The sequence below is a fragment of the Coffea arabica genome, chromosome 5e (genome assembly GCF_036785885.1).
Source record: "Coffea arabica cultivar ET-39 chromosome 5e, Coffea Arabica ET-39 HiFi, whole genome shotgun sequence".
Classification (NCBI taxonomy): Eukaryota; Viridiplantae; Streptophyta; class Magnoliopsida; order Gentianales; family Rubiaceae; genus Coffea; species Coffea arabica.
The window spans coordinates 53,133,042-53,158,429 of NC_092318.1; the positions used below are offsets into that span (position 1 = coordinate 53,133,042).

At 37.0% G+C, this 25,388-nt stretch overlaps 5 protein-coding genes and 1 long non-coding RNA gene across 14 annotated transcripts; 3 read left to right on the forward strand and 3 right to left on the reverse strand.

Moving 5' to 3' along the window:
- The first annotated feature begins 899 nt into the window (after positions 1–899).
- LOC113743769 (uncharacterized) lies at positions 900–2,385 on the forward strand. The gene is made up of 2 exons (XR_003461195.2): positions 900–1,343; positions 1,941–2,385. It is a non-coding gene; the product is annotated as an uncharacterized lncRNA (long non-coding RNA).
- Positions 2,386–4,939: 2,554 nt separating this feature from the next.
- On the forward strand, positions 4,940–8,021 carry LOC113688240 (aspartate carbamoyltransferase 1, chloroplastic). Its single transcript, XM_027205998.2, has 6 exons — positions 4,940–5,337; positions 5,780–6,328; positions 6,399–6,538; positions 6,914–7,087; positions 7,285–7,521; positions 7,618–8,021. The coding sequence occupies exons 2-6, from the start codon at positions 5,794–5,796 to the stop codon at positions 7,723–7,725; spliced, it is 1,194 nt and encodes a 397-aa protein (XP_027061799.1). The 5' UTR covers positions 4,940–5,337; positions 5,780–5,793; the 3' UTR covers positions 7,726–8,021.
- Positions 8,022–8,213: 192 nt separating this feature from the next.
- On the reverse strand, positions 8,214–9,162 carry LOC113688241 (uncharacterized). Of its 2 annotated transcripts, none has more exons than XR_011814603.1 (2): positions 8,904–9,162; positions 8,214–8,799 (listed from the first exon to the last, which is right to left on the reverse strand). XR_011814603.1 is itself a non-coding variant. In XM_027206001.2 (2 exons), the coding sequence occupies exons 1-2, from the start codon at positions 8,991–8,993 to the stop codon at positions 8,497–8,499; spliced, it is 387 nt and encodes a 128-aa protein (XP_027061802.2). In that variant the 5' UTR covers positions 8,994–9,151; the 3' UTR covers positions 8,214–8,496. The 2 variants fall into 2 exon arrangements, 1 of the variants encoding a protein (XP_027061802.2); XM_027206001.2 differs by having other exon boundaries at positions 8,910–9,151.
- Positions 9,163–11,068: 1,906 nt separating this feature from the next.
- Positions 11,069–15,047, forward strand: LOC113688167 (uncharacterized). 7 transcript variants are annotated; one of them, XM_027205871.2, is made up of 4 exons: positions 11,069–11,229; positions 12,069–12,280; positions 12,415–12,567; positions 14,354–15,047. In XM_027205871.2, the coding sequence occupies exons 2-3, from the start codon at positions 12,089–12,091 to the stop codon at positions 12,553–12,555; spliced, it is 333 nt and encodes a 110-aa protein (XP_027061672.2). In that variant the 5' UTR covers positions 11,069–11,229; positions 12,069–12,088; the 3' UTR covers positions 12,556–12,567; positions 14,354–15,047. The 7 variants fall into 7 exon arrangements, with proteins under 7 accessions (XP_027061672.2, XP_027061661.2, XP_027061663.2 ...); XM_027205860.2 differs by lacking the exon at positions 14,354–15,047 and adding an exon at positions 12,673–13,095; XM_027205862.2 differs by lacking the exon at positions 14,354–15,047 and adding an exon at positions 12,765–13,095.
- Positions 14,036–18,036, reverse strand: LOC113688166 (endoglucanase 11). Its single transcript, XM_027205859.2, has 5 exons — positions 17,735–18,036; positions 17,361–17,573; positions 16,807–17,007; positions 16,226–16,480; positions 14,036–14,953 (listed from the first exon to the last, which is right to left on the reverse strand). The coding sequence occupies exons 1-5, from the start codon at positions 17,969–17,971 to the stop codon at positions 14,288–14,290; spliced, it is 1,572 nt and encodes a 523-aa protein (XP_027061660.2). The 5' UTR covers positions 17,972–18,036; the 3' UTR covers positions 14,036–14,287.
- A 1,384-nt stretch (positions 18,037–19,420) lies between these two features.
- LOC113743506 (small ubiquitin-related modifier 1-like) lies at positions 19,421–21,214 on the reverse strand. Of its 2 annotated transcripts, XR_011814604.1 has the most exons (4): positions 21,002–21,214; positions 20,428–20,577; positions 20,077–20,323; positions 19,421–19,934 (listed from the first exon to the last, which is right to left on the reverse strand). XR_011814604.1 is itself a non-coding variant. In XM_027271552.2 (3 exons), the coding sequence occupies exons 1-3, from the start codon at positions 21,074–21,076 to the stop codon at positions 20,258–20,260; spliced, it is 291 nt and encodes a 96-aa protein (XP_027127353.1). In that variant the 5' UTR covers positions 21,077–21,214; the 3' UTR covers positions 20,063–20,257. The 2 variants fall into 2 exon arrangements, 1 of the variants encoding a protein (XP_027127353.1); XM_027271552.2 differs by lacking the exon at positions 19,421–19,934 and having other exon boundaries at positions 20,063–20,323.
- Positions 21,215–25,388: the final 4,174 nt, after the last annotated feature.

The following is a 25,388-nucleotide window of genomic DNA, read 5'->3' on the forward strand; positions in this document are numbered from 1 at the left end:
TCTCTTCTAATCTCATAAGAGGCAAAATTTACTTGTGTTTGGTTGGCAGAGCTGATATGCTTCTGATTCAACAAAGCAGGATTCCACCTTCTGCAAAAAATGCAGGTTTTTGAACTCAAATCAGATAGGGTTTATGTATGATGCGAAACTTTGATCAGGGCATTATGATTTTCATTCCAAACGGCAATTCTCATGCTACGGAAGGAGTTAAATTGTATACTGTAGTATACTAATTGGAAGGCATGCTGCTTTAGTAGCCTCTGTGTTGGGAAAACTTGCCAATAGTTTGCCAAGGCTTAAGGAGTCAGAATCAGAGAAAAAGGCCGAAAGTTTGATCCATCTCTTTTCAGGTGACAGCATGGGGAGACGAGTAGCTATGTAGCACCGAACCATGACAAACTTCCAATTAATTGCGGATAATCTGGACAATTAACTAAAGTAATTAGCATCGGCTGATGATGAGATGCAGTAGTTCAACAAATGAACCAATAGGCTTTCACCTAATTTAAGATGGAAATCGATTGGAGATACCGGAAGGTGTCTAAGCTGTTTGTTTATAAGATGGCAAACGATGAACTAAGTTTGAAGTGGCTTGTTAATTAGAGGGGAAGTAAATTGTGTTTGTTGAAGGATGTTGTCTTGATGTGGTACTGGGGCAAAATAAGGCGGAAAACGCCTCGCAACACATATTCTATTAACCAAAAAAAAAAAAACTTAGTACCAAATAATCAATTGATTGAAAAGGTTAAAAATGTTTGATTTGAAAAGGCATAATGTATATTTACATCCGCTTAGTTTTTTTTTTTTTTTCGGACATCCGCTTAGTTACTCATTTAAATTTTGAACGGTGGTGTTTATTAGTAATTCTTTGCCCATTCACATCACATGAACCTAACTTTTATTTTTGTTTTCTGTGGTCAAAACGGTAAAAATGTCATTTCCATCACCCACAAAACCATCTGGACCAATGTGCAACATATGAGAGCTAAAGAGCTTAAACAAACTAACAAGAGTTTAAGCATAATAGAAGAGTTTCGTTAGAGGAAACAAACTTGAAATTATTTTATAAAAATGTAACATTTAATAAATGTGCTTTTTAGTTTTAACAAAATATTATAGTTAAATCATTCAAAGATAAATAGTATGGGCACATTGGAGAAGCACTTGCAGGGCATTATATTTACTTTACGGGGAAGCAAAAAAGTTAGTGCTAGTCTCTCTGGTTCCTTCATATTCTGCAGTCTCCCACCCTCAAGCCTCTTCTTCTCATAAACGAAAGCGAAGACGCACCTCCACAAAACTCTCGTCCAAGCCATTGCGCTAGGAGCAATTTGGGTTTCGAGGTAACGCCCACTGCCCTTCTTTCCAAATTTATCCCTCATTATAATCCGACATTCGCATCAATATATTCACCTGGAGGGAAGGCCATGCCTGCTTATGGTCATTGTAACTGTCTCTACTTGTTTGATAAAATGCCCAAGAGAAGTACTCGAGTAAGGTTAGTTAAGAATGATCGTGTGAGGTCAAAAAGAGAAAGGGGATTGTGACGTAAATCATCATGTTGTAATTTGTTTCACTGTGAACTATACTTCTCTTATTACTCGTTGCCTGGGAATAATTTCTTTCTTTCCTTCTTTTCCTCTCCTAGCTGTAAGTCTGTGCCACGCTGGGTGTCTCTTCCGAAGAATTACTTGTTGCTCTGGTTGCTTACTTGTTTAGTTAGGGAATATATGTTTTAGGAGAACTAGGAAAGGAAAAGATTTTTTTTTTTTTTTTTTTTTTGGCTCTGTGTTTGGATTAAGCAGCTTGAGAGTTTCATTTTTTTCTAGCACATCTTAAACGTATCCATTCATATTTTCGTGAGCCTAAGTTTATATCTTTCTGAATCCTGTTTTTGATAGTAAATTGCTGGTAATTTTGCCTAATTTGGATTGTATTAGGAGAAGATGAAAAAAGGAATTCATCCACAGCGTCAATGGATTTCCTACGTAACCCAGAGTGGGCGATTGATCAACGTTATGATGACAAAAATACACCAAGTTGTTAAAGTCTATCACATAAGGGGTAGACAGGAGAGGACCGAAGGCATTGGCCAGATTGCAAAATTTAAGCGTCGTTATGAACAACAGAAGGTAGAGGAAACAGAAGAGAAGTAAATCCTTTCACTTGCAGGAGCAATGATACATTTCTATGTTTTCCCTGAACCAAATATGGAATGCCTTGTTTTCATTTGTCATTACACTATCGTGCATGGTAGCACATATGCTTCATCATTTCTTTTCCATAATTGACAACTTTTAATGGTTTCTTATGGACATTGATGGGTAATATTTCACAGAATGGATACCAAGGGCTTCAGTATCTGGTGGTTGTCCTTTCATCTTCTTTGCAATTGTTATTGTTTTCTTTTGGATCTTAACGGTATTCTCTGCCAAGTTGAATTAAGGATATATGACAAATGTACCTTTGATTATGCAAGGTGTTAGATTCTATTTCCTTTTCTTTTATTCTTATCATTTCTTGGTGCAGCCTGCAAGTTTCTAGGCTTATTCTTCTTTAGGCAAACAACAACCACTTGTCTTAGCATTGAATCTTATTCTTTCTACTTGTTTAGTTTTGAGATCGCTCATTTTCTTCATTGTTCATTTATGATTAGTTTTGCAAACATAAGTTTATCATGTTAGAGGTCCTTAATCTTCACATGATAATCTAAAGGACGAAGTTTTTCCTCCAGACTATCTATTCCAACTAGCTGAGTGCTAGTACGATATATACTATAGAAACTGATAACCATTAGTTCAACCAGTTTGGGTACCTTGTTTTTCCCCCTTTTTAATGGTCTGTGTTGTTGTGCTAATGAAGTTCAGTTGCCCTTTCCTTGTGTGATATGGCTTAAATAACGCAACCAGGTCTTTGCTGGGTTTTTATGGCTGTCACTTGTCTGTTTACTGTGTATTATTGGCTTTGCAAAACATGAGCTCGGAATTGCGAGTCATTTAAAATGCTTTTGATGTTGTAATAGTTGTTCGTTTAGAGACTTCGTAAAATCTCTCATATTTTCCTTAAGAGGCAGAATTAATTTATTGGGCAGAGATGATATGCGTCTGATTCGACAAAGCCGGTTTGCCACCGTTTGCTAAATGGCCAGCTTTTGAACTCAAATGGGAAGGGGCGTATGCATTATGTTCAAATTTCGCTTGAGGTATTCTGATCTGTATGCAAAATGGTGATTCTTATGCTGCGAGAGGAATTAAATTCTCTACTAATGATGAAGGTTGTTCTGCTTAGTAATCTCTTGCCAATAGTTCAACAAGGCTCAAGGAGTCAGAATCAGAATGTAAGGTAAAAGCCGAAAGTGGGATCCTATTTCCCTTTGCGCCAAAGCATGTTGAGACAAGTATTAAACTTAGTACGAAAGCGCGACAAATTTCGGATTGATGGCTAGCTAAATTAATTTGCATGGCGTGATTAACTAGTAATCTTTCGCCAAAGTCAAGAAAGCTGGAAGGGGGAGGGGGGGGGGGGCGGGGAGAATACTGTGATTTAAGCTCTTCGTTTATTGTTGGAAGAAGGCACTGTTATGTGAACCGTTGTGGTTATTTGATATGGAAACTGTGTTCGTTTAAGAATCATATTATTTGTTGGAAGATTTTTTTTTTGTGGAAATAATGGTGTAGCATTTTTAAAATATGATATATGTGAGATAAATAAGACAATTGTAAAAATAAAAAAGGTAATTGAGAAACATATTATGTAACAACAATTTTTCTATAAAGAAATCTCAATCCAAACAGACCGCATTTACCAATTTTTTTCCTTGCTAGGCAAGTGAAATGGAAACCAGTTACCCATACATACATGTTTAAGAAAAAGAAACTTACACCAATGAAATAAAAAAAAAAACTTAAAATGTTTGATGTGAAAGAGGGGTAATGTATAATTACTGCCTTGAGAACTTCTGTCTGAAACTACCATTAAAAAGGGACTAAATCCCTCTTTGAACTTTATGTTGGGGGTTTGAATTCTACTTGCAGTGAAAAAAATCCAAAGGAGGTGTCAACGCATTCCTTTGATCTAGTCAGATCTGTGTATAACTCTGTCTAAAATATCTTCCAAGTTTCGATTTCACTATCCAGTACGAACGACGTCGTTGGGATAAAATAGTGTTTGGATTGATATGTTTTGAAATAAAATAATTTACTTTATAAATTTCAATCATCTTTTTATTTCATATACATCACATTATAAAAAGTGCTATAGTAATTATCTCAAATAAATCATCCAAATAAACTCCTTTTCAAACAAACAAGGCCCAATTGGTTTCACTATCCACATTCATGTACGTCGTTGCAGTCAAAATATTACCCTTCCCAACGTCTACCACCTTCAGGTAGAACTCCTTTTATACTGCAATATTTTACAGGGCCTTGTGTCGATGGAGTAATAGAAGAAAATCTTCTAATTCTTTACTCCAAACGGTTTGGAAAATGCCAATCCAGAGTAGCTGAGGAATCCCACTCTCTGAAACAAAAATTTGATCAATTAAACCCTTCTAAAAGAAGAAGTATGTATATATCAGAATTCTGGCTTGCTTTTCTCCACTAAATTTTTTTTCCTATGGTTGCGTTTTAATCTTTTTGAGGTATGTATATATCCCTTAAAAGTACTCATGATTTGCCATCAAATTATGGACTCTACCGTTTGCAAGGTTCTTTGAAGCTTCAGATTTGCATTTTTTTTTTTTCAGAAAGAATGATAGTAATTTTTTTTTGTTTTTTTACCCCGCATGAAAGTAAAACTTGAAATCTGGATAAAGGGGAAGCCGAAAGACGGTAGAATTTTGACAAAAACAAAAGGAAAAGACAGGATAGAAAAGGTAAGCCACGTCAACAAGTTCTAGATTAAGACGCCGTCGTTTTGTTCGAGGCAGGAGACTTGGACAGATATGCCGTTGGACAGAGGATCCCGAGTCCCGAGTCCCGACCATTAATTACTTGCCGTTTTCTTTTTCCTTTAAATTTTATATGGTGTTTTTCAGTTCTTTGCCTGTTTAAATGCACCTAATGACCAGAAAGTTTGAGCATTAAAGATTTTCTTTGGAGAAAATCAACGGAAAAAAAAAAGCTTGAAATGTTGATGCTCACCTGAAAGTATGTAAATTCTAATATTTGAAAACGGCTTTTATAAGTATTTCCTTTTAACAAAATAGTAGTGAAAATCCATGATACGTATGGACGGTGAAATTTAGTCTGGGTTCCATAATTTCGCAGTCTCCATCGAACACCCTTGGAAGCCTTTTCTAAGCCATCCCGCAAGGCGCAAAATTCGGATTTTGAGGTACTCTCCACTACCCTTCTTTTCTCAAACTTTTTGCCTGATCGTAGCCGACAACTTGAAGCGGCATTTGCATCAATGCTTTTGTATTCGGAGCAGGCCATGGATGTTTACGTTGATAGCCTCTACGTGCTTGATAAAATGCCTAAGACAAGTACTCGAGTAGATTTAGTTGAGAATGAGCATTTAAGGTAAAAGACAAAAAGGGATTTCTACATCAATCATCATCTTGTAATTTGATTCAATGTGTACTATATTTCTCTGGAGTCATTGCCTGGGAATTCTGTGTTTGTTTTCCTCTCTCAGCTGTTAAGTCTGTCACACCCTGGGTGTTGCTGTTTCTTATTCCTAAATGATTTCAATAGTTTCTTTAATTTTATTGCTCATTTTCCTTCTCTAGTGAGAAAGTTTTCTAATAAGAACTTCTCATGTTTCTGTTTGGTAGATATTCCTACTGTAATGGCATCTTCTGCTGCATTTTCTACATATGCATTGCATGGAAGTAAGCTTGCTTCGCGGACAATGTGGGCCAATACTTTTAATGAGCATACTTACAGTTGTTCAATCCTGCAATTAAAGCAATCAATTTGTGGTAAGCCTAGTTCCTTGTCGGTCGAAATTCCTTTTGAACTGCAACCAAATGGAAGGTTAGTCTCCAAGAATAGAATCATATGCAGTGCATTCAAGGTTGAGAATACACCATCAGTCATGGTTGGGAATAAGTTTCAACTTGAGGATGTCATTGAGGCTCAGCAATTTGACAGAGAGACACTGAATGCAATATTTGAAGTGGCACGTGAGATGGAGTTGGTTGAGAAGAATACTCCTGGAAGTCAACTTCTTAAAGGGTATCTAATGGCCACACTTTTTTATGAGCCCTCAACTAGGACTAGGCTGTCATTTGAGTCTGCCATGAAGCGTTTGGGTGGGGAGGTTCTGACGACAGAAAATGCACGCGAGTTCTCATCAGCAGCAAAAGGCGAGACACTTGAAGGTAGTCATTTTCCAAACCCCTGACAAGTGGTTTTGTTGTTTCCATTGTAAGTTGGGCTTTTTATATGCAGATACTATAAGGACAGTTGAAGGTTACTCAGACATAATTGTGATGAGACACTTTGAAAGTGGTGCTGCCAGAAGAGCAGCAACAACAGCCAGCATTCCCATTATTAATGCTGGAGATGGTCCCGGACAGCATCCAACTCAGGTTTTCTGCTACGTTTAATTTAATCCTGATAATTCTTTCGAGATTCTGCTCTGCTTTGCTGGTTATGGTTTGTCCATAATGTTACTCATCTCCATTTGTCACAAGTATCTCAAAAGTTGTGAATTAGTAGCATGCATTTCTGCGATACGGAGTGTTATCTTGATTCTGGATGGGATGTGGTTTTGGAGGGATTAAAAGTACTTCCACTGCAATTCTCATCCAACTTCCAAATATTAATGATTATGTGGAATGTCTCAAGCATCTAAATAAGATCTTTCCATGTTTCCATTGATTTTTTCTGGGGCAATACATTCATGTTTTGGTTTCTTTGCAATAATGTTTTGTCAATAATTTCTATCACATGTTGCAACACAGGCCCTTCTTGATGTATACACCATTGAAAGAGAGATTGGAAAGCTCGATGGAATTAAAGTCGGACTAGTTGGAGATCTTGCCTATGGAAGAACAGTTCGATCACTTGCTCATTTACTAGCCAAGTACCATGATGTGAAAATCTACTTTGTGTCACCTGATGTTGTAAGAATGAAGGTACGGTGTAGTATTTTTCAAAATTTGGTTTTTTCTTCTGCTTTTGCATCCTCAAAGCAATTCCAATAAACTTAATTTGTTGATTTAGAGAGGCTGGGAGTCATGCTCCTCCTGCTTTCTGCTAATAATTTGGACGCTTAATTACATGTGAAACAGAGGATTGCCACTCAGCAATTTCTTTTCAACTGTATTTTCAGAATGACATAAAGGATTATCTGACATCTATGGGGATTGAATGGGAAGAAAGTGCAGATTTAATGGATGTTGCTTCTAAATGTGACGTCATTTATCAAACCCGAATCCAACGAGAAAGATTTGGAGAAAGGATTGATCTTTATGAAGAAGCTAGAGGCAAGTATATTGTTAACCAGGACGTCTTAAATGTATTGCAAAAACATGCAGTAGTGATGCATCCTCTCCCAAGGCTTGACGAGGTAAGCTTGCCACCCGTACTAGCAGGATTTTAGGTGATACTTGGCATCCATAATTTTCCCTGATTACCAGCTGTTTTCCTTCACTCTGTAATATAGATAACGGTGGATGTGGACAAAGATCCAAGAGCTGCCTACTTCAGACAAGCGAAGAATGGTCTCTACATTAGAATGGCTCTTTTAAAGCTTTTACTTCTTGGTTGGTAGAAGACGGCCATGGGTTTTCTTTCCGACAGTAGCCAGTGGTGCTTGCTTCTATGTGGAGCAGCTAGGTTTCACTTTTAAGAGGCTTTTTGGCTAATTTTCCTTTGACGATTGATATGAGCACAAAATTCATACTTGCTGCCGAGTTGTACCTTACTTTGGCACACATTGATGGCTAACTTTTGCTGCATTTTCCGATTCTAATCAATGATGATGTGCCCGAGAAATGAAAAACCCTCAGTTCTGCATGATGAAATCGATATATTTGGCTACTATTTGCCAAATCCTTGCGATTTGCACTCTTTGCTCCAACTTTCCCCACGTTGCTTGCAGTTTATATCATTTTTCATGGCGTTGCTTAATCTGTAACAAAACATACGTCCATCCAGAATAGGAAGATTGAAAATTCTCTATTCAAGTAGTAGTAGTAGTAGTAGTAGTAGTAGTAGTAGTAATACAAGATGGTCATCCGTTTTCAACGGAGTTGAAAATAAGATAAAAGCAATTATTTCTTTCAGCACTGTGTACGAAAAGATCTGCAGTTTATCTCGCAAATATTACATACAAAAAGCCATTTCACCTAGTGTTTCAGAACAAGAACAAACCAAACATCCATGCAATCAAAGACTGGATCATATAGCACTTTAAATACTACATTAATTAAGAACAAAATCCCAGAATCAAACGTCTAAGCATAACACAAAAAGGGTTCTGACTGATCACTTGACTTCTTTTTCATGTATACAAAAGCCTTGGAAAATTGCAAAGACTTGATTATTTCTCCACGGGATCACTCTCATCACCCGTCTTGTGGATGTTTCCCCTACCAGGAGGCTTCTTGAAACTTTCTTTCACAGTTTCAAAACTGGTGTCACCAGCCATGGTTTCTTGAAACGCATCAGCTTCCTTTTCTACGGTCTGACTAGTTGTTCCCTGGCGAGCTTTTTCTTCCGCCACTCGTCTGAACTCTTCAGCCGTCGAAGCTGCTCTCTCCGCTGGACGGCCATCTCGGTGGTGGTCTGGTTTCTTTTTTGAACCATTTTCTTTCTGTCCCTGCTTGCTAAGTTGGCTATACATCTGATCACCATCACCAGACAAACCATGTCTTAGGTAAACTGCAAACACTAAAACACTTAACAAAGGAAAAAAAAGGCATGAACAGGAAGGAATTAGATGATTACTTGTACCCTGAAGCTAATGGGTTTGACAGGTAGACATCTGATTCGGCAAGTCTGTGACAAGTTATAGAATTGCAGAAGTTTGCCTCCCATACTGAATTCGAGCAGTGATGAAGAAAGAGAATTGTTGGTTTACACAAATCCTGATTACTCTTTGTCTCGGTGATCCTAAAGCACCAGAAGAATTGAAAATAATGAGAAAGAAATTGAATTGGCTATGTACCTTTTCATCACTTGCTAAGGCCAGCAAGTCACTGGTGCAAAGCTTATAGCTTGAAGACACTAGTCTGCCACGTGGCAGGCAGCAAAAATATTTAGGGATAATTGCAGAAACCTCCCCCGAGGTTTCTGATAGTTGCACTCATCTCTCCTAAGGTTTGTAAATAGCACTAACTCCCCTGAACTTAAGATTTTGATAGCAACTTTAGCCGATGTTAGAGAAAGTGCCATTAAAAAAATCTTTTGAAAAGTGAGATAATAATTTTGTTTCATTTGTACTCGTTTTGCCTCTTGCAAGGTTGTATTAGTAAAAGAATGAAAAACATTAAAGATGAGAACAATTAGTGAAACTTAGAGGATATATGTGCAAAAAGAACAATGGCAGCAGTAAAATCTACAAGAAGTAACAAACATATGTTCAGAAATCTGATATTCTAAAGCATATAAAGTGACTGTTGATAAAACAAGAAAATTCACCTTTGATCAGTACAAGATAGTTTTTTATTGTCATGCTAATCCTTATAGTATGAGTAAATCTTTCCTACACTGACAGTGTATATACTATCAGCATTGGATGAATGACAACTATGCAAAATTTGAAAAGATTAATCCTTATAGTATATTGATTTTACACTATTTACTATATTTCGTACATAGTTATGCTCTCTCATGATCAACACAACAATTTTATCATACTATAACTAACACCACAACTTTGTGTATTAAATTGAGATGATAAAAAATTACTTACCTATCATCTTCTGATTGTCACAAATTTTTAACTGAAAAATCCTCAGATTTTGCGTTGATTTCTACTTTCTTTCTTCTTTTGTTTCATGAATGCATGAGATGAAATAAATCCAACCAAAACCACCAAAACTTATTCTTCTATGAAGCCTTCTTTGGAGGTTTATTTCTCCTACATATTTCTTGCTTCTGCTTCTTTTCTATGTAGAAAATATATTATTTGCATTGTTTTCTCAAGTGTTGTTAATCATAAAATAACACCATGTTGGATCATCAATTGGTGCCATTTTGTAAGTGCACTTACAGTGCTTAATAAAGTAAATGTTAATTTTGTTTAATTAGCTATCTTAGACTTGTTTATTGCTCTAATTTTTTTGCCCCAAATTTATTTACTAACAATGTTAAATTCTTATGATATAGAAGTAAATTTATCATATCTTAAGTCAACTATATGCCCCAAATTCACGTTAGAGGAGGTTAGTGTTATTTTTCAAACCTTAAGAGTGGTGAGTAAAACTGTTGGAAATCTCAAGAGAGGTTTCTGCAATTATCCCAAATAACAAATAACAAACGCAGCCTCAATTACGTATACTGAGTATGATAGCCTGGAAAGGTGCCGAAGGAAGGATAAGCATCAGGTGGCATGTCACTTGATCATGCATCATCTTTGTTTGGTGCTCACTGAACGAGAATGATTTACCTTACTACTTCGTAGCTTTTGATGGGTAAATTACGCAATGTATATTGCCTAGCTATTATGTATATGTTTGAAAAATGTTATTTACACTTTATTTTTTATTATTTGTATTTTCATCATTTGTTTTATCATATAATCTAATAAATAAAATTTATATGATTAATATGATAGCGGGTGTCTGATTAACAAAAAATGGAAGTATAAATAACTTTTTTTTATATTTTTTCATTATATATCAACTATCTTAATCAACTGCTGGTTCCAATTATACTGACATATCTTGTGTTCCGGCTATTGGACGTATATTAGTGAAGAAAATTATTATTCACAAATTAAAAATTTGAATTGAAGGGAAGGATTTAAGTTTAAATCTTATATCTCACAATTAGAGATAAAAATTAAAAAGGTTGCGAAGAATGGTGGATGGTTACTTCAAGAAAAAAAAAAAAAAAAAAAAAAGGTATGGTGGATGGTAGGATAAAAAAAGAAAAAGTAAGTATTTGAGTTCTAGTCCGACCCATTTCAGTCAGGTGGGACCAAGACCTTTCAGTAGTGAGCCCATTTTCTCTCAGGAGTCGAGTTTTCAAACTTTTCATTGTAGCCGGAATACAAACCTCACCCGTCTTCTGCTCCAACTGAAACTCCCAGGACTCGGAAACCACTTTGGTAACATCATTTGTACTACTCTTCTTGCCCTTTTATTAATCCGGATGTTCAAGAGTAATTACATCATATATAGCAGCATTCGCAATGCACTAATAAATTTGTGCGCTTCTCTTACTTTGTAAACATGGGGTGTGAATAAAAATTGAGTCTTTGTGCTTAGCCGAATAAACTTGTTTGATTGGGGATTTTTGTGAAACGGATATTCTGGATTATAGAGTTTTTCGCTTTTTTTTTAAATTTTTTTATCAAGTTACTAGGTTTAGAAATTTGGGGAATTAAACTTTTTCCAGTCTCATATGGATTTTATTTGGTTTACGTCAAGTTTAAAGTGATTGGCACTTGGATTTAGCTACAGCTGAAAAACATAATCATGCTATTCAATTGTCAATACTAGACTGGAGCTCTGTTCAATGACAATATGTTCTAAATTGATTCGTCAAGTAATCAAATCTAACGCGAGCAAGATTTCTTACTCCTTTTAATTATTTAAGCTCAGGCTCTGCTTGACAAGGATAACACTTGAGAATTTGCATATAGAAGAACCAAGCAAAGCTTTTCTGCAAAATTATGCTCGTGAAAAATTAATCCAAGCTTTAACATAGTGTCCAACTGATTAGGCTCATGAACACCCTAGAGTTACTAGCACATTAATTTGCTTGTGAGTTTCAAATGTCAAAGCAGTTTCTTTTTTGTTAACCACTTAGGTAACAAATTCTTTCTCGCTTTGCCTGTTTGGCTAGCAGATTATTGTTGAGTGCTAGGTTTAATAAGATAATTTATGTTATGACCTGCCAAGTTACAGCCACACTCAGTTACTGATCAATCTGGAAACTGGACAGCATTGCTCAACCAGGAAGAAATGAGCGCTTTCAAGGCTTTTAAAGCTTGCGTGCCAATTGAATGGAGTGATAAGCTCTACATAACCCTTGTTAGGGGTATGCCTGGAACCAGGGAGCTCCATAGGCGGACATTAGAGGCGCTGCGCCTTCGCAAATGCAACCGCACAGTTGTGCGAAAAAATACTCCTACAGTTCGTGGAATGCTTCAGCAGGTTCTGAAATTAGCTTGATCCAACTACATATTTGTCTTATGTGGTCATACTCTGGTTTGGCAACTGACAATTCTTCAATAAGATTGCAAATAGTCATTACTATTCTTTCTGTTATGTGTATTGGTTCATATCAGGTAAAACGATTGGTTGCAATTGAGACAAAGGAAATGCACGAGGCTCGGAAACGAAGAGACGCTAATCACAGAGCTCTGCGAGCACCGTTGGTTATTAGTCATCATCCAGCCCCAAAGACTGAATCCTTTCAGTTATCTTAGAGATTCTTCGAGGCATGCTTCTTTTATTTTTCTGCTTTAATCTCTCTACATACAAGTGAACACAGACACAGAAGCACACATTTGAAGGTAGATAAAGCATTAATAACGTGTCTACAGGTAAAATGGTGATGTGTTTTGCGGTTGGTGAGGGTAGTGCTGGACCTTTTTTCTCTACAAATTATATCAGGATGATGTTTGTAAAATTTCAGGTTAGATGAGATAAGTGGGGATGACGATGAACAGAAGAAATCGTATTGATTTGAGAAATAGATTTAAGATTGTCTCCTGCAGCTAGATTGTCATTGCAAATTGTCTTATTTAAAATGTGACACAAAGCAATAGAATTGTCTGGCTTGAAACATGACGTAGTGACTAAAACAGGATATCGAATTTGGGAGGAAGGAAAGAGGGTTGGATACAAGGCTCGTGTATAAGATTCTATGCTTCATTGTGCTGTTTTCATTTCTTTATCCGATGTAGTTGAACGTGCAATTGTTTATTTGCTGTCTTATCCATTAGTGTAATTCTCTGGTTTGGTCCTTCCATTTATGTAATGTTCTCTGTTCTGCAGATACATAGCATAGTACTGATTGTGATTCAGATCTTTGAAGAACAGAAGTTTCATTAGTGGCCGAACTTGTGTTAAAGCTTGTAATCTCCTGGCGGATGAATAAAATTTGAAGTGTTGCAAATTTAGTTCAGACTGCAGAGACATAGGCAGTTAATGCTTTTTTCATGAGAGGTTTTTTCTTTTGGAATGAGATCATAGATTAGTGGACTAAACCGTCGGATTTATTTGGCACTCATGTTTGTAGAAAACCGTTTTACACCATAAACCATTAGTATTATTTAGAATATGTTGTGGTATTAGAAAAAAAGAAAGAAAGAAAAGAAAAAGTGGAAGATACTTGCCTTCACATGTGTCCAAGCATTACTAATATCTAGTGGAGGAACTAATGGAAGAATCAAAGCTAGTGCTTCATTCTTAGTTGGCTGAGAGAAAACAAGAAAGGAAAACAAACCACGTTCCATTCACTTCCTCTGTTGGCTAAAACCGAGAAACAACAAGGAAAAACAGAAAACCTCTCTTACCTTCTCCAACCTTGAACACCAGCCAAGAAACAAGAGCAACTCCAGCTCATTTAACCAAGGAATCGAGAGAGAGAAACAAAAGAAAACCAGAAATGTTATATTTTTGCTCATGTCTGGTGTATGTTAATCGTTGGATGCATCAGCTTATATAGAAAACCCTGTTTGTTGAACGGGCTTTAAATCTGGTCAAATTTCTGAGAAAGTTGAAGGTGGTGAATGACGATTTAGAAATGATACCAGTAATCTTGAGTAGTTATCTGGTTACTTAGCCCTTTTCTTTTTTTTCTTTTTTTTTTCTAAAGCTGGTAAAAGGAAGTTCATGCTTGTCTTTAACTTTTGAGATTGTTCTAATGCTTCAGAATTGTTGGGTAGTGGTAGAAATTGAAGGTGGTGAATTGCAAGTGGAACCCATTGTATTCGAGTAGCCCTTTGCTCAAAGTATAGCATAGAAAATGATAATGATCTCCAAGTCAAATTGGAGGAAAATACAAGGATGTTGAACACCAAAATTTCACACAAGATTTGTCACTCTTTTCTTTTTTTCCTATATCATTTGGTTTTTTTTCAAATCTGCAAAGATTATTTGAGGTGGGATAATGGCACCTTGATTGTCTTTTGACTCCTCTACTGTACATGGTCTCTAGCTTGAAGCAATTAACGGAGGATCAAAAACGTGACTAGTATTCTTCTGTTCTAATGCATGCAGGTTAGCAAAAACTCCAACAAGAGGCGCAGTATTATAAGTGCAGGCTTCTGTCTGCACATAATTTTCCCTACCATCTCTAAATTGGTCCTTAATATCTGGTCCACCTACCAGTGCTCCCACCAGGACATTAGGATTTGATTCCTGGCGTCCATACCAGTTATCATAACCTTGTGTGCATCCGATAAATCCCTCGTTATTCCGATAAGACTCCATGGATGCACCTCTGTGATGCACCCTCTGGGGGTACCTTGAACCGTAGCCAACCAAGTAGCTGATGGCCATCGGATTAGAGCCTAGGATGTAATCAACCTGTGATTTCGCGAAGGATGATACATCATCTGGACCCACTAAGACTCCTCCGTGGCAATTGAGCTTTTGATTGGCAGCTCGGAGATGATCAGAGTAGGCCATAAGCAAAAATGTTGCAGATGAAACATACTGCATGTTGTTCCATTGGCGGATGTAGAGGAGACCACCTGGGGTGCGATGTATATTGGTTATATTGTTCTTGTTCAGGCAGGCACAGATGTAGTATTCTGCTTTGAAGCGGTATTCTTGGAGAATCTGACTGTGTTCTTCGTGCTTTTTTTTCATTCCCAGCTGCATGAAAGGAAACGTATGGATAAATTGTAGAAAAGCCATTAAACAGGGAAAAGTATTTTCAATTTTATTCAAGTATTGATTTGTTGTTGTATTTAGTGCTGCCCAGTGCATAAATCACAATCCCCATTAAGCTTCATCAGTTACAAAAAGGAAAATAATTTCTAATTTTTACCTTCAATGCAGTATTGTTGAATAAGGGATGAAATCCCCATTTGCAAATCGACCCAGTCTGGGATCCAAATGGGGCCATTAGCAAATTGACCCCGTTATCATCATACTGAGGGTCTGTTTGTTTCGATGTAAAATGTTTTCCATGAGAAAATATTTTCAGTGAAAGACATTTTCCATGAAAATATTTTGATGTTTCATGATTTGCCGATGTTTGGTTAACTTTTAAAATATCACTTCGACAGAATATCTGCAAGTACTCTGTTTATCATTCTTAAAGGCATAAACTGATTCTTTTCCAAACTTGAAAGCAAGGTTCCATAAGAATATGCAGTGGTAATACATACGAATAGGCAGTTTGGAATATTAGGTTCATAACTCATGGCAAGTGGAAAAAATAACTTCTAAAGATCTATTGTGTAAGTTGTTTTCCACTAGAGGATGCAAATCATTTTCCCAAAAAAAAAGGTTTTCAGTGGTCTAATTGCATCTGGAAAATTTTGGAAAAGATTTTTTCGGAAAATATTTTGCACCGAAACAAACGGACCCTGAGAACAACTAATTCTTCCCCACCGTCATGGAATCTGTGCGAACCTTGTGCATGAATCTAACAATAATAATGTGACGTTTTAATTGCTTTCTTTCCTAATTCTGTCTTGCACTCATTACCCCAATCTACTACTATCTGCCGCTCAAATAATTTGGTGGATAGCAGAGAAAGACATGAAATCTTTTGGATTATTGGATTCTCGAGGTCGGAGGGGTCATCCTTTTGTCCTTCCCAAATTATTGAACACCTAACAGTAAAATTAGTGGCGGCGGATGGGCAGGTCTGCATGGGGCTGGAGGCACCACCATATCATCATCATCATTTTAATCAAATGATGATTTAACCACAGTGGTGGCTCTGTACGTGTAAAACCTTAAACCTTAAACTAAAGTGTGTTGGTTGATTTCTGAAATGAAAGCAAAAGAAACGATGCAGTGAAACACGAAATGGGAAAAAGGCAACTATAAAGAGACTAAAAAGAGCCATAACTAAAGTGTGTTGGTCTTGGATGAGGCAGTGGAAAAAATGGGAAGAGGGAAAAGCAAGTTTACCATGGCAGCAATAACCTGGACACCAGCATACTTGACATCCCAGCTGAATTCTTGCATGGCCCAAGTGATCCCACCGAAAAATTGAGCCTTTCCAATTGCATAATTCAAATAATCTGCCCTGTCGGTGGCCTTATACAGCCACAATGCTCCCCACAACAACTCATCCATGTAACCACTCACCGACGGATAGTACCCCTTCGCCGCTCCTACGCTGCTATCGTATTTCCCTCTATACTTGTCACCAAACTCAAACAACTGCGCAACAAATTTAATCAAACCTAAGTCTTTGATTAGCTGAACGGTACCTCCAAAAGAAATACTTATACTACTATTACTTATATTAATCAGACATTCTCCTTTAGTTCAGTTTGGTTGGTCGCTATCATCTGATGGCATGGCACAAAGATATTCTATTCAAGCAGTCTGAATTGAATTGAATTCGCGTGCGGGTATAGATTATAGTCTGAATTGTGTACGTAATTAGTTGAATCTAATCTAGTGAAGATCAATCAAACCCCACGTACCTATCCCTCTAACTAACAAGTTATAACAACCTCATTAACTATCTGAACTCAACTTACTTGTTGCGCATGATCCAAGAGAAGGTGGGAGTAACGAGGATTGGTTCTCCTGAACGCAATGGATGCTGCCGCCATTGCAGCCGCCGTTTCTCCGGCGACGTCCGAACCCGGATGATCCTCGTCAATCTTGTGAGCTCTTCGGGACGTCGTCATGTCCTCCGGTCTTTGCCAACAGTAGTGATCCGTGTCCCCGTCACCCACCTGAAGGATCAACGTTAACTTGACATGCCTAGGACAAAAACAGTTTGTTTGCACAAATATTTGACCAGAAAAGATTTGGACCCACGCAAAAAATCTATGGTGTGAATGAATAAAATCACGTCTCCGGCGTGATTGGAGCAATTTCTTCGGGGCAGAATGCGGCGCGTGAGGGAACATTTGATATGACTTAGCATGTCTTGCTACATATAGACTTTAGACAAGTCCATAATTTTTTCAACATGGGCATAATTTCTTTGCTTAAAAAGAAAAACAGTTTGAAATTTGAATCGCTTGCTTCGTCGTCACTTATTTTTTAATAGTAATTGGGTGCAGTAAAAATGGGTATAAATTACCTGAACCCACAAGACATGAGGCTGAGAATGTGCTTTGATGAAATAGTCAGTCCCCCATTTGATTGCTTCAAGCGCGTGGCGATACTCGCCCGCGGCCGCAATCTCTTCCCCGTATTGTAGGACGCTCCAGGAAAGCATCGTAATGGTAAAGGCCATTGGCAAACCAAACTTAACGTTGTCCCCTGCATCATAGTAACCTCCTACCAAGTCCGCCTATTTTTTTTTTATATATATATATATACATGAAAAAAGTGTACAAGAAAATCTTAAGTAATGTTCCAATTACATGCTATACCGTATATGATCATAATAAGTAGAATGTGACGGAAGAAAAAAGAAGAAGAAGAAGAAGGTGAGATTGTGGTCGTACGAACCCCTTGTTCCAAACCGTCGGTGAGGCCAGAATGGTGTCGCCAAGGGACTCTCTGATTGTAAGGCAAGTGACCGGAACGTTGCGCTTCGAAATAAAGGAGGCTTTTTGAAAGAGCTTCTCTGTAACGGGAAAGGTTTGAAGATTCAGAGAAAGGGAGGAGGTGGAAGAAGGCAAAGATGGAGACTAGAGCGGCAGCCCATTGCCTCCTGGGAGCTTTGCATTTCCTTTCTTCCTCCATTACTCTCTCTCAGCTTTTGAGTCACTTCCACCTTTCCCTCTTCTTCTTCGCCTTCGTATGTACATCTGAGGCATGTGACTTCTTTAAAAGTTCGCTTGTGCCATTACGTGGCTTATGTCTCTAATTTTATTTTATTTTTTTTAGATTTTCGAATTTTAAATTTTCTCCATTTCTTTTTTCCCCTTTTTTACTCCATTTGGATTAGCTGTTTTTTTGGGTATTTTTGAAAATTTTACTGTAGTAGTGCATATGAACAAATTTTACTATAAAAATTTTTTGAAATATTTGATATATTATATGGATGAGATGTTTTTTGAATTATTATGTATTACTGTAACATTATATTTGAAAAACTTATTTTTAGAAAAATGGTTAATCCAAACAGAGTACTTCAAGAGGGTAACGAGAACAATCTTTTTGTCATAGCCTTTTGTTGGTTGTTTTTCGTAATTCGTTTGAATTATTATTTATTGGAGTTTTTGTAGAAAAAAATATTATAACGATTTAATGTATGTGAGATAAAAAAAAGTAATTAAAAAATATATTCAGGAAAAACATTAAAAAAAAAATTTTTTTGAAGAGAAATGGAATCCAAACAAGGAATTCTTATAGGAGGAGGGGACTCGATGTGAAAACCATCACATATTGTGACAAATTTTATAGGAGGCAAGGTTCGAACCCTTGACCGCCCGCACCACCAAGCCTTAATGACCTGTGAACTACTGAACAAGATCGTTATGCCCCCGGTCAACGGTCGTATGTATAGCATTACTTGAGGATCAGTAGTATATGCACTTGTTCCACCAACTCGTAACTGTGAATCTACTACCATGCGCGAGTAAGTATACCTATAATTCCCTAACCAGCTCTACTGCACTATTATTTCGATACATTTATTTTACACAAATACTCTATAATATATTATTAAGCAGTTTTCTTTTCCCAATCATAGGGATGTAGCATTTTTTTTTCTTTTTTGTCCCCATCTTTCTTCCATTCCTATTTCCTGTCCACCTTCTATTTTTTTTTTCTTCTTTTTTTTTTTCTCTTTTCTCTTCAAAAAGGATTTTGTTCTTCTCCTGGCCTTAACTTGGCAATCCGCAGAAGGTCCTTTCTCGTCAATGAGAACGACTCTTGCGCTTGTTTGAGAGTTTAGACTTGAAAAAAAAAAACAAAAAAGGAAAAAAACGAAGAAGAAAAGAGACAAGATGACAACTTACAAGAGAGAAGAAAATAAGAGAAGTGAAAGACGTAGAAAAATTGAATGAAACCCTTATGAATGATTTGGATTAAATAGGCGTTACCATTTTGTTGTTTAAGACATTTCTATTTTACATATGTCGCATCACTATAGTATAATATTTTTTTTTATAACAACTTCCAATCCAAATGGAAGATGTAGATGGTGTTCCAAGGTTATGAAGCAGTCAAGATTGGTACTAAAACAAATATGCAAATGGTGTTCCCAGCAACTACATTCCATTGATACAATGAAGCCGGTACGAAGCAGAGTCGTTACTGCTCAAGAAAATGCTTATCCTAGAAGTCTGCAATGTAACCCCCACCCGAATCACAATAGCTGCGAAGGACTTTTTTGAGCCTTCAGAATTATTGACCTAGAAACCATTCTCCTCTAATAAATTGTCTCGTTCTGTACTTTACAGAACAGAACAGAACAGAACAGGGCTTCATTCCAATTACCATGACTAGTGTGGTCAGACGTCTTCATTCCAACAAATCTATGATGACAACCTATGATATGATGCTCAATTTACATCTTGCAATAGGACATTAGGTCGCTCAATTTACATCTCCTTCCCAGGACTGCAAGCAGTTAGTTTAGGTCGCTCAGTCTCCCAGAATCCGGTAACCATTGAAATTGTACCAACAACACCTTTGCTTTTGATCTAATAGCTAGCTTCCGGAGAAGCTTGCTGACGGAAATATGCATCTGCCCTCATCCCTAGAACAGGCGAACAAACGAGAAGAACATAATCACAAGTTAAAAACTGCACCATGCCAAGGGAAAACAACAACAACAACAACAAAAATGAAGAAAAATCTGAAACACTGATGAAAAAGCATCGAATCTAAAAGATAATTACCAAACGTGGTAACTATATGTCATAACGTCAAAAATCCAGAACAGCACCTCTAGCATCCATCATCAACTACTAATATATAGATACATATAAAAGCCCTCAAGGTTAAAAGTAACATCTCACTTTTTAATATTACAAATTTACAATATCATCAAGCCTTCCAGATTCCCCATCATATCAACGCTTAGGCAAAGGCACCTCCAGTCTGGTGCAGCATAGCATCAATCTCATCACCATCTTCCATACTCACCTGTGTACAAAATAAAATGTAAACAAAACTAAATGGATTGATTGCAAATTACATAACAGTAGTGTCTTGGAAAGACATCTTAAAAGGAAAGAAGGAAAAGTAACCTGCTCAGGAGTCTGCTCCCCTTGGAGGCGTTGGCCATCAAACAAGAATACCATGGAGCCCAGTTCCACAGATTGTCTCTCGCAGTAAGCATTAATGAGCTTCTTCAGCTGTGTGCTCCTCTTTATCCTGAAGAACACCTCGCTCCCATCCTACACAAACCACCGTCATCGACTACTTGTTCAACGGCCAAAAAAAATTAATGCAGATATTTTGATCATGTTAGCCAAGAGCTTAAATGCCAGCAGGAAATTGAAGCACCAAAACACCAAGTAATAAAGCGAAATTTAGCTTAGGAACCTTAACTCGAACATGGCACAGATCCATGTACAATAGTCCACAAACATTCGGAGAATAACACAAGAAAAATCAAATTCCTAAAAATAACTTAATTTTAGAAACATAGTACTACAAAACAAAAACGAAACCCTGACAAACATTTTACACGCGTTAACTGTTTAAGAAAGAAAATGGAAAACAAAGAAACCCCTTAAACGGAGTTATACCATGCTAGAAGACAGAGATTATGAAACATAAAACATTCAGAAAAATACAAAAGCCAAAATAATAGGAGACCTGTCCCTTGACTTTGAGGTTAATGTGTTGCTCAGAGGGCTTCTTATCTTCCTCTTGAGTAGTGACGCCTGACATTTTCCAGCTCCTCCTCCAATTACAGCCGCTGTTGACGCCGTTGAATTGGCCGCCGCTGATGTAGAAACTTCGGGGAGAAGCGGGCACTGCCAAATGTTGAAGTGAATTTTGGGTGAAATTGGGTTAATTGGACGGCTAAGATGTAGTGGGGCTGAACATGATCAATGGGCGAGATTGGTTATCTAAAAAGGTTTGTACTGTCGCATGACATTTCGACTGTTCACGGGGAATCAAAATGTGCATAGGGCCCTGGCCCGTGTAAGATGCTATTTGGACTTAATCATCATATCAACTGGCCCAAGTAGGATGTGTCGTTTCTCCAAGAAAAGCAATCATCATATCAACTGGCCCAATTAGGATGTGTCGGTGCGCCACGAAAAGCCCAATTTCTTAGAATCTCCGCACGAATTCTTTTCAACTTCCCCAATGAGCTCTAACGTTCTTTGAAACATGTTGACTCAAGTAACAATTTTTTGTTGAAATCACACTAATGTAAATACCGAAGGGCTCTTTCATGCTGCAGTTACCTGGTTCGACTCTCAAATCCTATCGATTCCCCATTTTTCTTTATAATGCTTGAACTTTGCTCGTTAAACAAAAATAATTGTTTTAAAAAAACTCCTGCTCTTGTTCGTGATGGATTATTGTAGTTGATTATAGATTCTGCAGTTTTTAAAATGTTCTTGTTTGCGTTTGTATTAAAATATAAATTTCTTTTACGAACCAAAAAAGGCTAAAATCTATAGTCAATAAAAGATTAGCTTTTACTAATTCTAATTGTTCTCTAGTGTCAATTTTAGTAATTAATTTTTGCTATAACTAATCCAAAGGTGAACAAGGCTTTACTTAATGGACCAATTGTTGTCCACCCATGGGAGTTATCCGTAAGTATGGATTAAATTCTCAACACAAAAGCGTGCGTGTACTTGCGACAAGGCCCGTTAACCGTTACCTACTCCTCCTTCCCAACCCCAAAAGCGCAGAACTTCGATTGACTTTGCCACAAACACAAAAGGCATTGGTGATCATCCGCTCAATCAAAGTCACGCACGCTTTAGTAGTTAGCAATAGTTGAAAACCAACCATTCCTTTTTACCTGCCTATGCTTGCCAACCATGCCAGATTTCACCAAAAAGGGAAATTTTTTTGAAAAAAAATTCAAATCTTGGGTCCCATATGACAAATGAGTTTTTTTTTGGATGTTTATCTAAAATTTTACTATAACTTACTGTATAAATTGTAAAAAATATATATTTGAAATGTGTAAATTTTTGGATATTTTAAAGTATATATAGTTTAAATTTTTTGAAGTTTTTTTAAAAATAACTATTTTTAAAGTTGTTACAGGCAAATTTAATTAAAAACTTGTTTGCCAAACAGGTAAAAGATAGTAAACTAGTAGTAGCATAACCTGGCAGCATTAGGTGCAGCCGCTTATCGATATCCAAGAGCAATGCCGACCCATTGGGTTGTTAGCTTAGGCACTAAGTAGGCCGACATGCCTGAATTTCAATGAATCCCCCGCACACTAGCCACTGTCTTGTTTTGGTGGTTGATCAAATGATGATTGAAGGAGCAGAGGCCACAATCTCGGCCGACCTATCACCTACGTATTTGCACAAGTGTAGCTTTTTGTTATTCAATACTCAAAAAGGCTTACGCAAGAAAACGCATAAATATCAAAGCATACATCTACATCCTTATATTGATTTTCACTTTACCATGCACTCACAATCTAAAAAACTGATTGGCTATTTTTTTTCAAAAATAAATTTTTCAAATACAACACTACAGTAATGCACAAATAAAAATAAGTCAAAAAAATTTCATTCATATAATATATTAAATATTTAGAGTAAAAATTTTTCATATACGCTGTTACAGTAAAATTTTTCAAAAATATTCTCAAAAATAATTAATCCAGAAGGAGCGTTGTCCAACTTCTCTGGGATATGAGTTGCACCTACTATTCGGAAAGCATTCGAAGGTGACAAAAGGAATACGAATTTGTGTAGAAAGAAATACTGGCCAGGGAAAGGCCCACCAACTGATGGAGAGTTTAGACTTGATAGGATCATCACAGGACTACACGAATTGCTTCCTATGGCAAGTCGTGGAGTAATTCACCACACCACTTCTGGCGAAAGCATTAAACTGAAATCACATTTTCTCAACTGCCTCTACCGACTTTGGGATAAAGTGTGGTCAGACAACGCCAAAGGAAGAAAGGCAGGAGATTTTCTATAATCAATCACTTGATTCATTTAGGAGATGACTTCTAAGCTTAAAAGATAGAAAATGAGTTCCCTTTTTCGTGAAAATTCTACGGTTTTGGAGAGCCATGCTGACGGGATATCTTTATTTCAGGTCGAAAAGTGTTAAAATTGTAAATTATCTATCTCATCCGGATTTTGAGGTACAATAAAGAACAAGCATAATCTAATCATGTTTCTCCTGTCTGAGACAGTAATACACAATAAATTATGTTTTCCAAGAAAAACTCAATTGGTATAATGCACAATACAGACTAAACCGTAATTGCCTTGCCAGGTTTTTTCCAAAAAAAAAAAGAAAATAAAAAAAGCCTCCGTCTTTATTCCACAAGTTCGATGCATTGTGGTGATCTATACTACCTGAGATTCTTCTGCCGTTTGTTTCTTTTGGGTATTATATTTTCAAGTCAAATTCATCGTTAGATGGTATATAAGTGTTTTTGAATCTTATTATTGTAGTTTGAATTATTCAAAAATATGGAGCAATATTGATTTGAGGGAATGGTTTTAAAGGGACTGTAGAAATTTTCATGTGTCATGAGTAATGAATAATGATAATCGGATAAAGTATTGATTTAGACAGAGGAGTATGGATTCATTGGACCACGGGCAGAAATGGTTGTATATTTTGCACACCGCGTAATTTTATTTGCATACGGTGTAACTTTGTTTGTATAACGTATAACTTTAGAAAAATTTTTATGAACCCCACACACGTTGTTAAAAACGAGATACAAGAAGTGATCTGGACTGTACAATTTTTGGGGACCAAATCTTGATCGTAAACAGCTCAGAAGCGGTCCATCTGATGACCGTTCCTGGCCCTCATCCGGATTCATTTAACCTCTGACCCAAAACAGAAAGAGAAAAATCCACACAAGCACAAATCTTGGCCGTGAACAACTGAGGAGCGGTCCATCTCCTGCCCCTCATCCCGATTCATTTAACCTCTGAGAAAAATCTACGCAAGCACAACTGCTTATGATGATATTATCCATTAAAATGTCATTATCTCTCCACTGCCAATGTCATGCCGAAATTCCTGATTGGCTGCTGGAGCCCTAACGCATTCCCATTCCCAATAATTATCAGTCTTGGTTGCATCCCGTTGTATATGAAGGACGAAAGCAACGGTTAAAACTGGAGACACAAGATTTGGCTTTGTCGAGATTTGGCCTGTTCTCATCCTTCTTCTCGGAATATGTTTTTGTATGTGATGAGTTACGTCTGATTGTCGGAATGGTTAGTAGTGATTAGTTTACCAATTACCACGTATGATCTTCAGGCTTTTGTTTGATAAAGTCCACGTAGGTTTTAGTAGTTGACGAAAACCTTGAAATCCCTGTTTTGGTGGATACAGACGCGCCTTAAACAAAGCAATGGTCCTCCTACGGTTTTTTATTCTTTTGGGTGGAGGCCTCGAGGTCCTCCTACGTTAGTCGTTAGTATCGTGTTTTCTGCTAATAAAAAGGGTCCATTACGTATTACTACATTCTCAACCAAACGACCTCAATCCTCATATAGTACCAACCGAGTGGCTTATTTTCTGGAATTGATCGAACAGGTCTACTTGTTTCCCTCTATCTGGCTCGTGTTCTTCTTGCTATCGTGTTTAGATTGCATTTTTTAGAGTTTCTGTAATAAAAAATGTATTGTAGCGATTTGATATATGTGAGGTAAAAAGATGATTGAAATATGTGTTCACGAAAAGTGTGAAATTTTTTTTGATGAAGAATCCCTTTCCAAGGATAGAGATTAGGGGTGCAATCAAGTCAAGTCGCTCGCGAGTAGCTTTGACCGAGACCGAGCTCGAGCTCGATCTACTTGTTACATTCAACAAGTCGAGTTCGAGCTCCAAAAATAAATATTCGAGTGCTCGACAAGCTTAATCGAGTTTTCATATTATATTTATATTATATATTTTGAGAAAAAATTTATAGGTTTAATTAAAACTCGATCTCGAACTCAAGTAAATCGGGTTTGATATTTACTCGAGCTCAAACGAGTCGAGTTCGAGTTTAATTTTATTTTATCGAGTC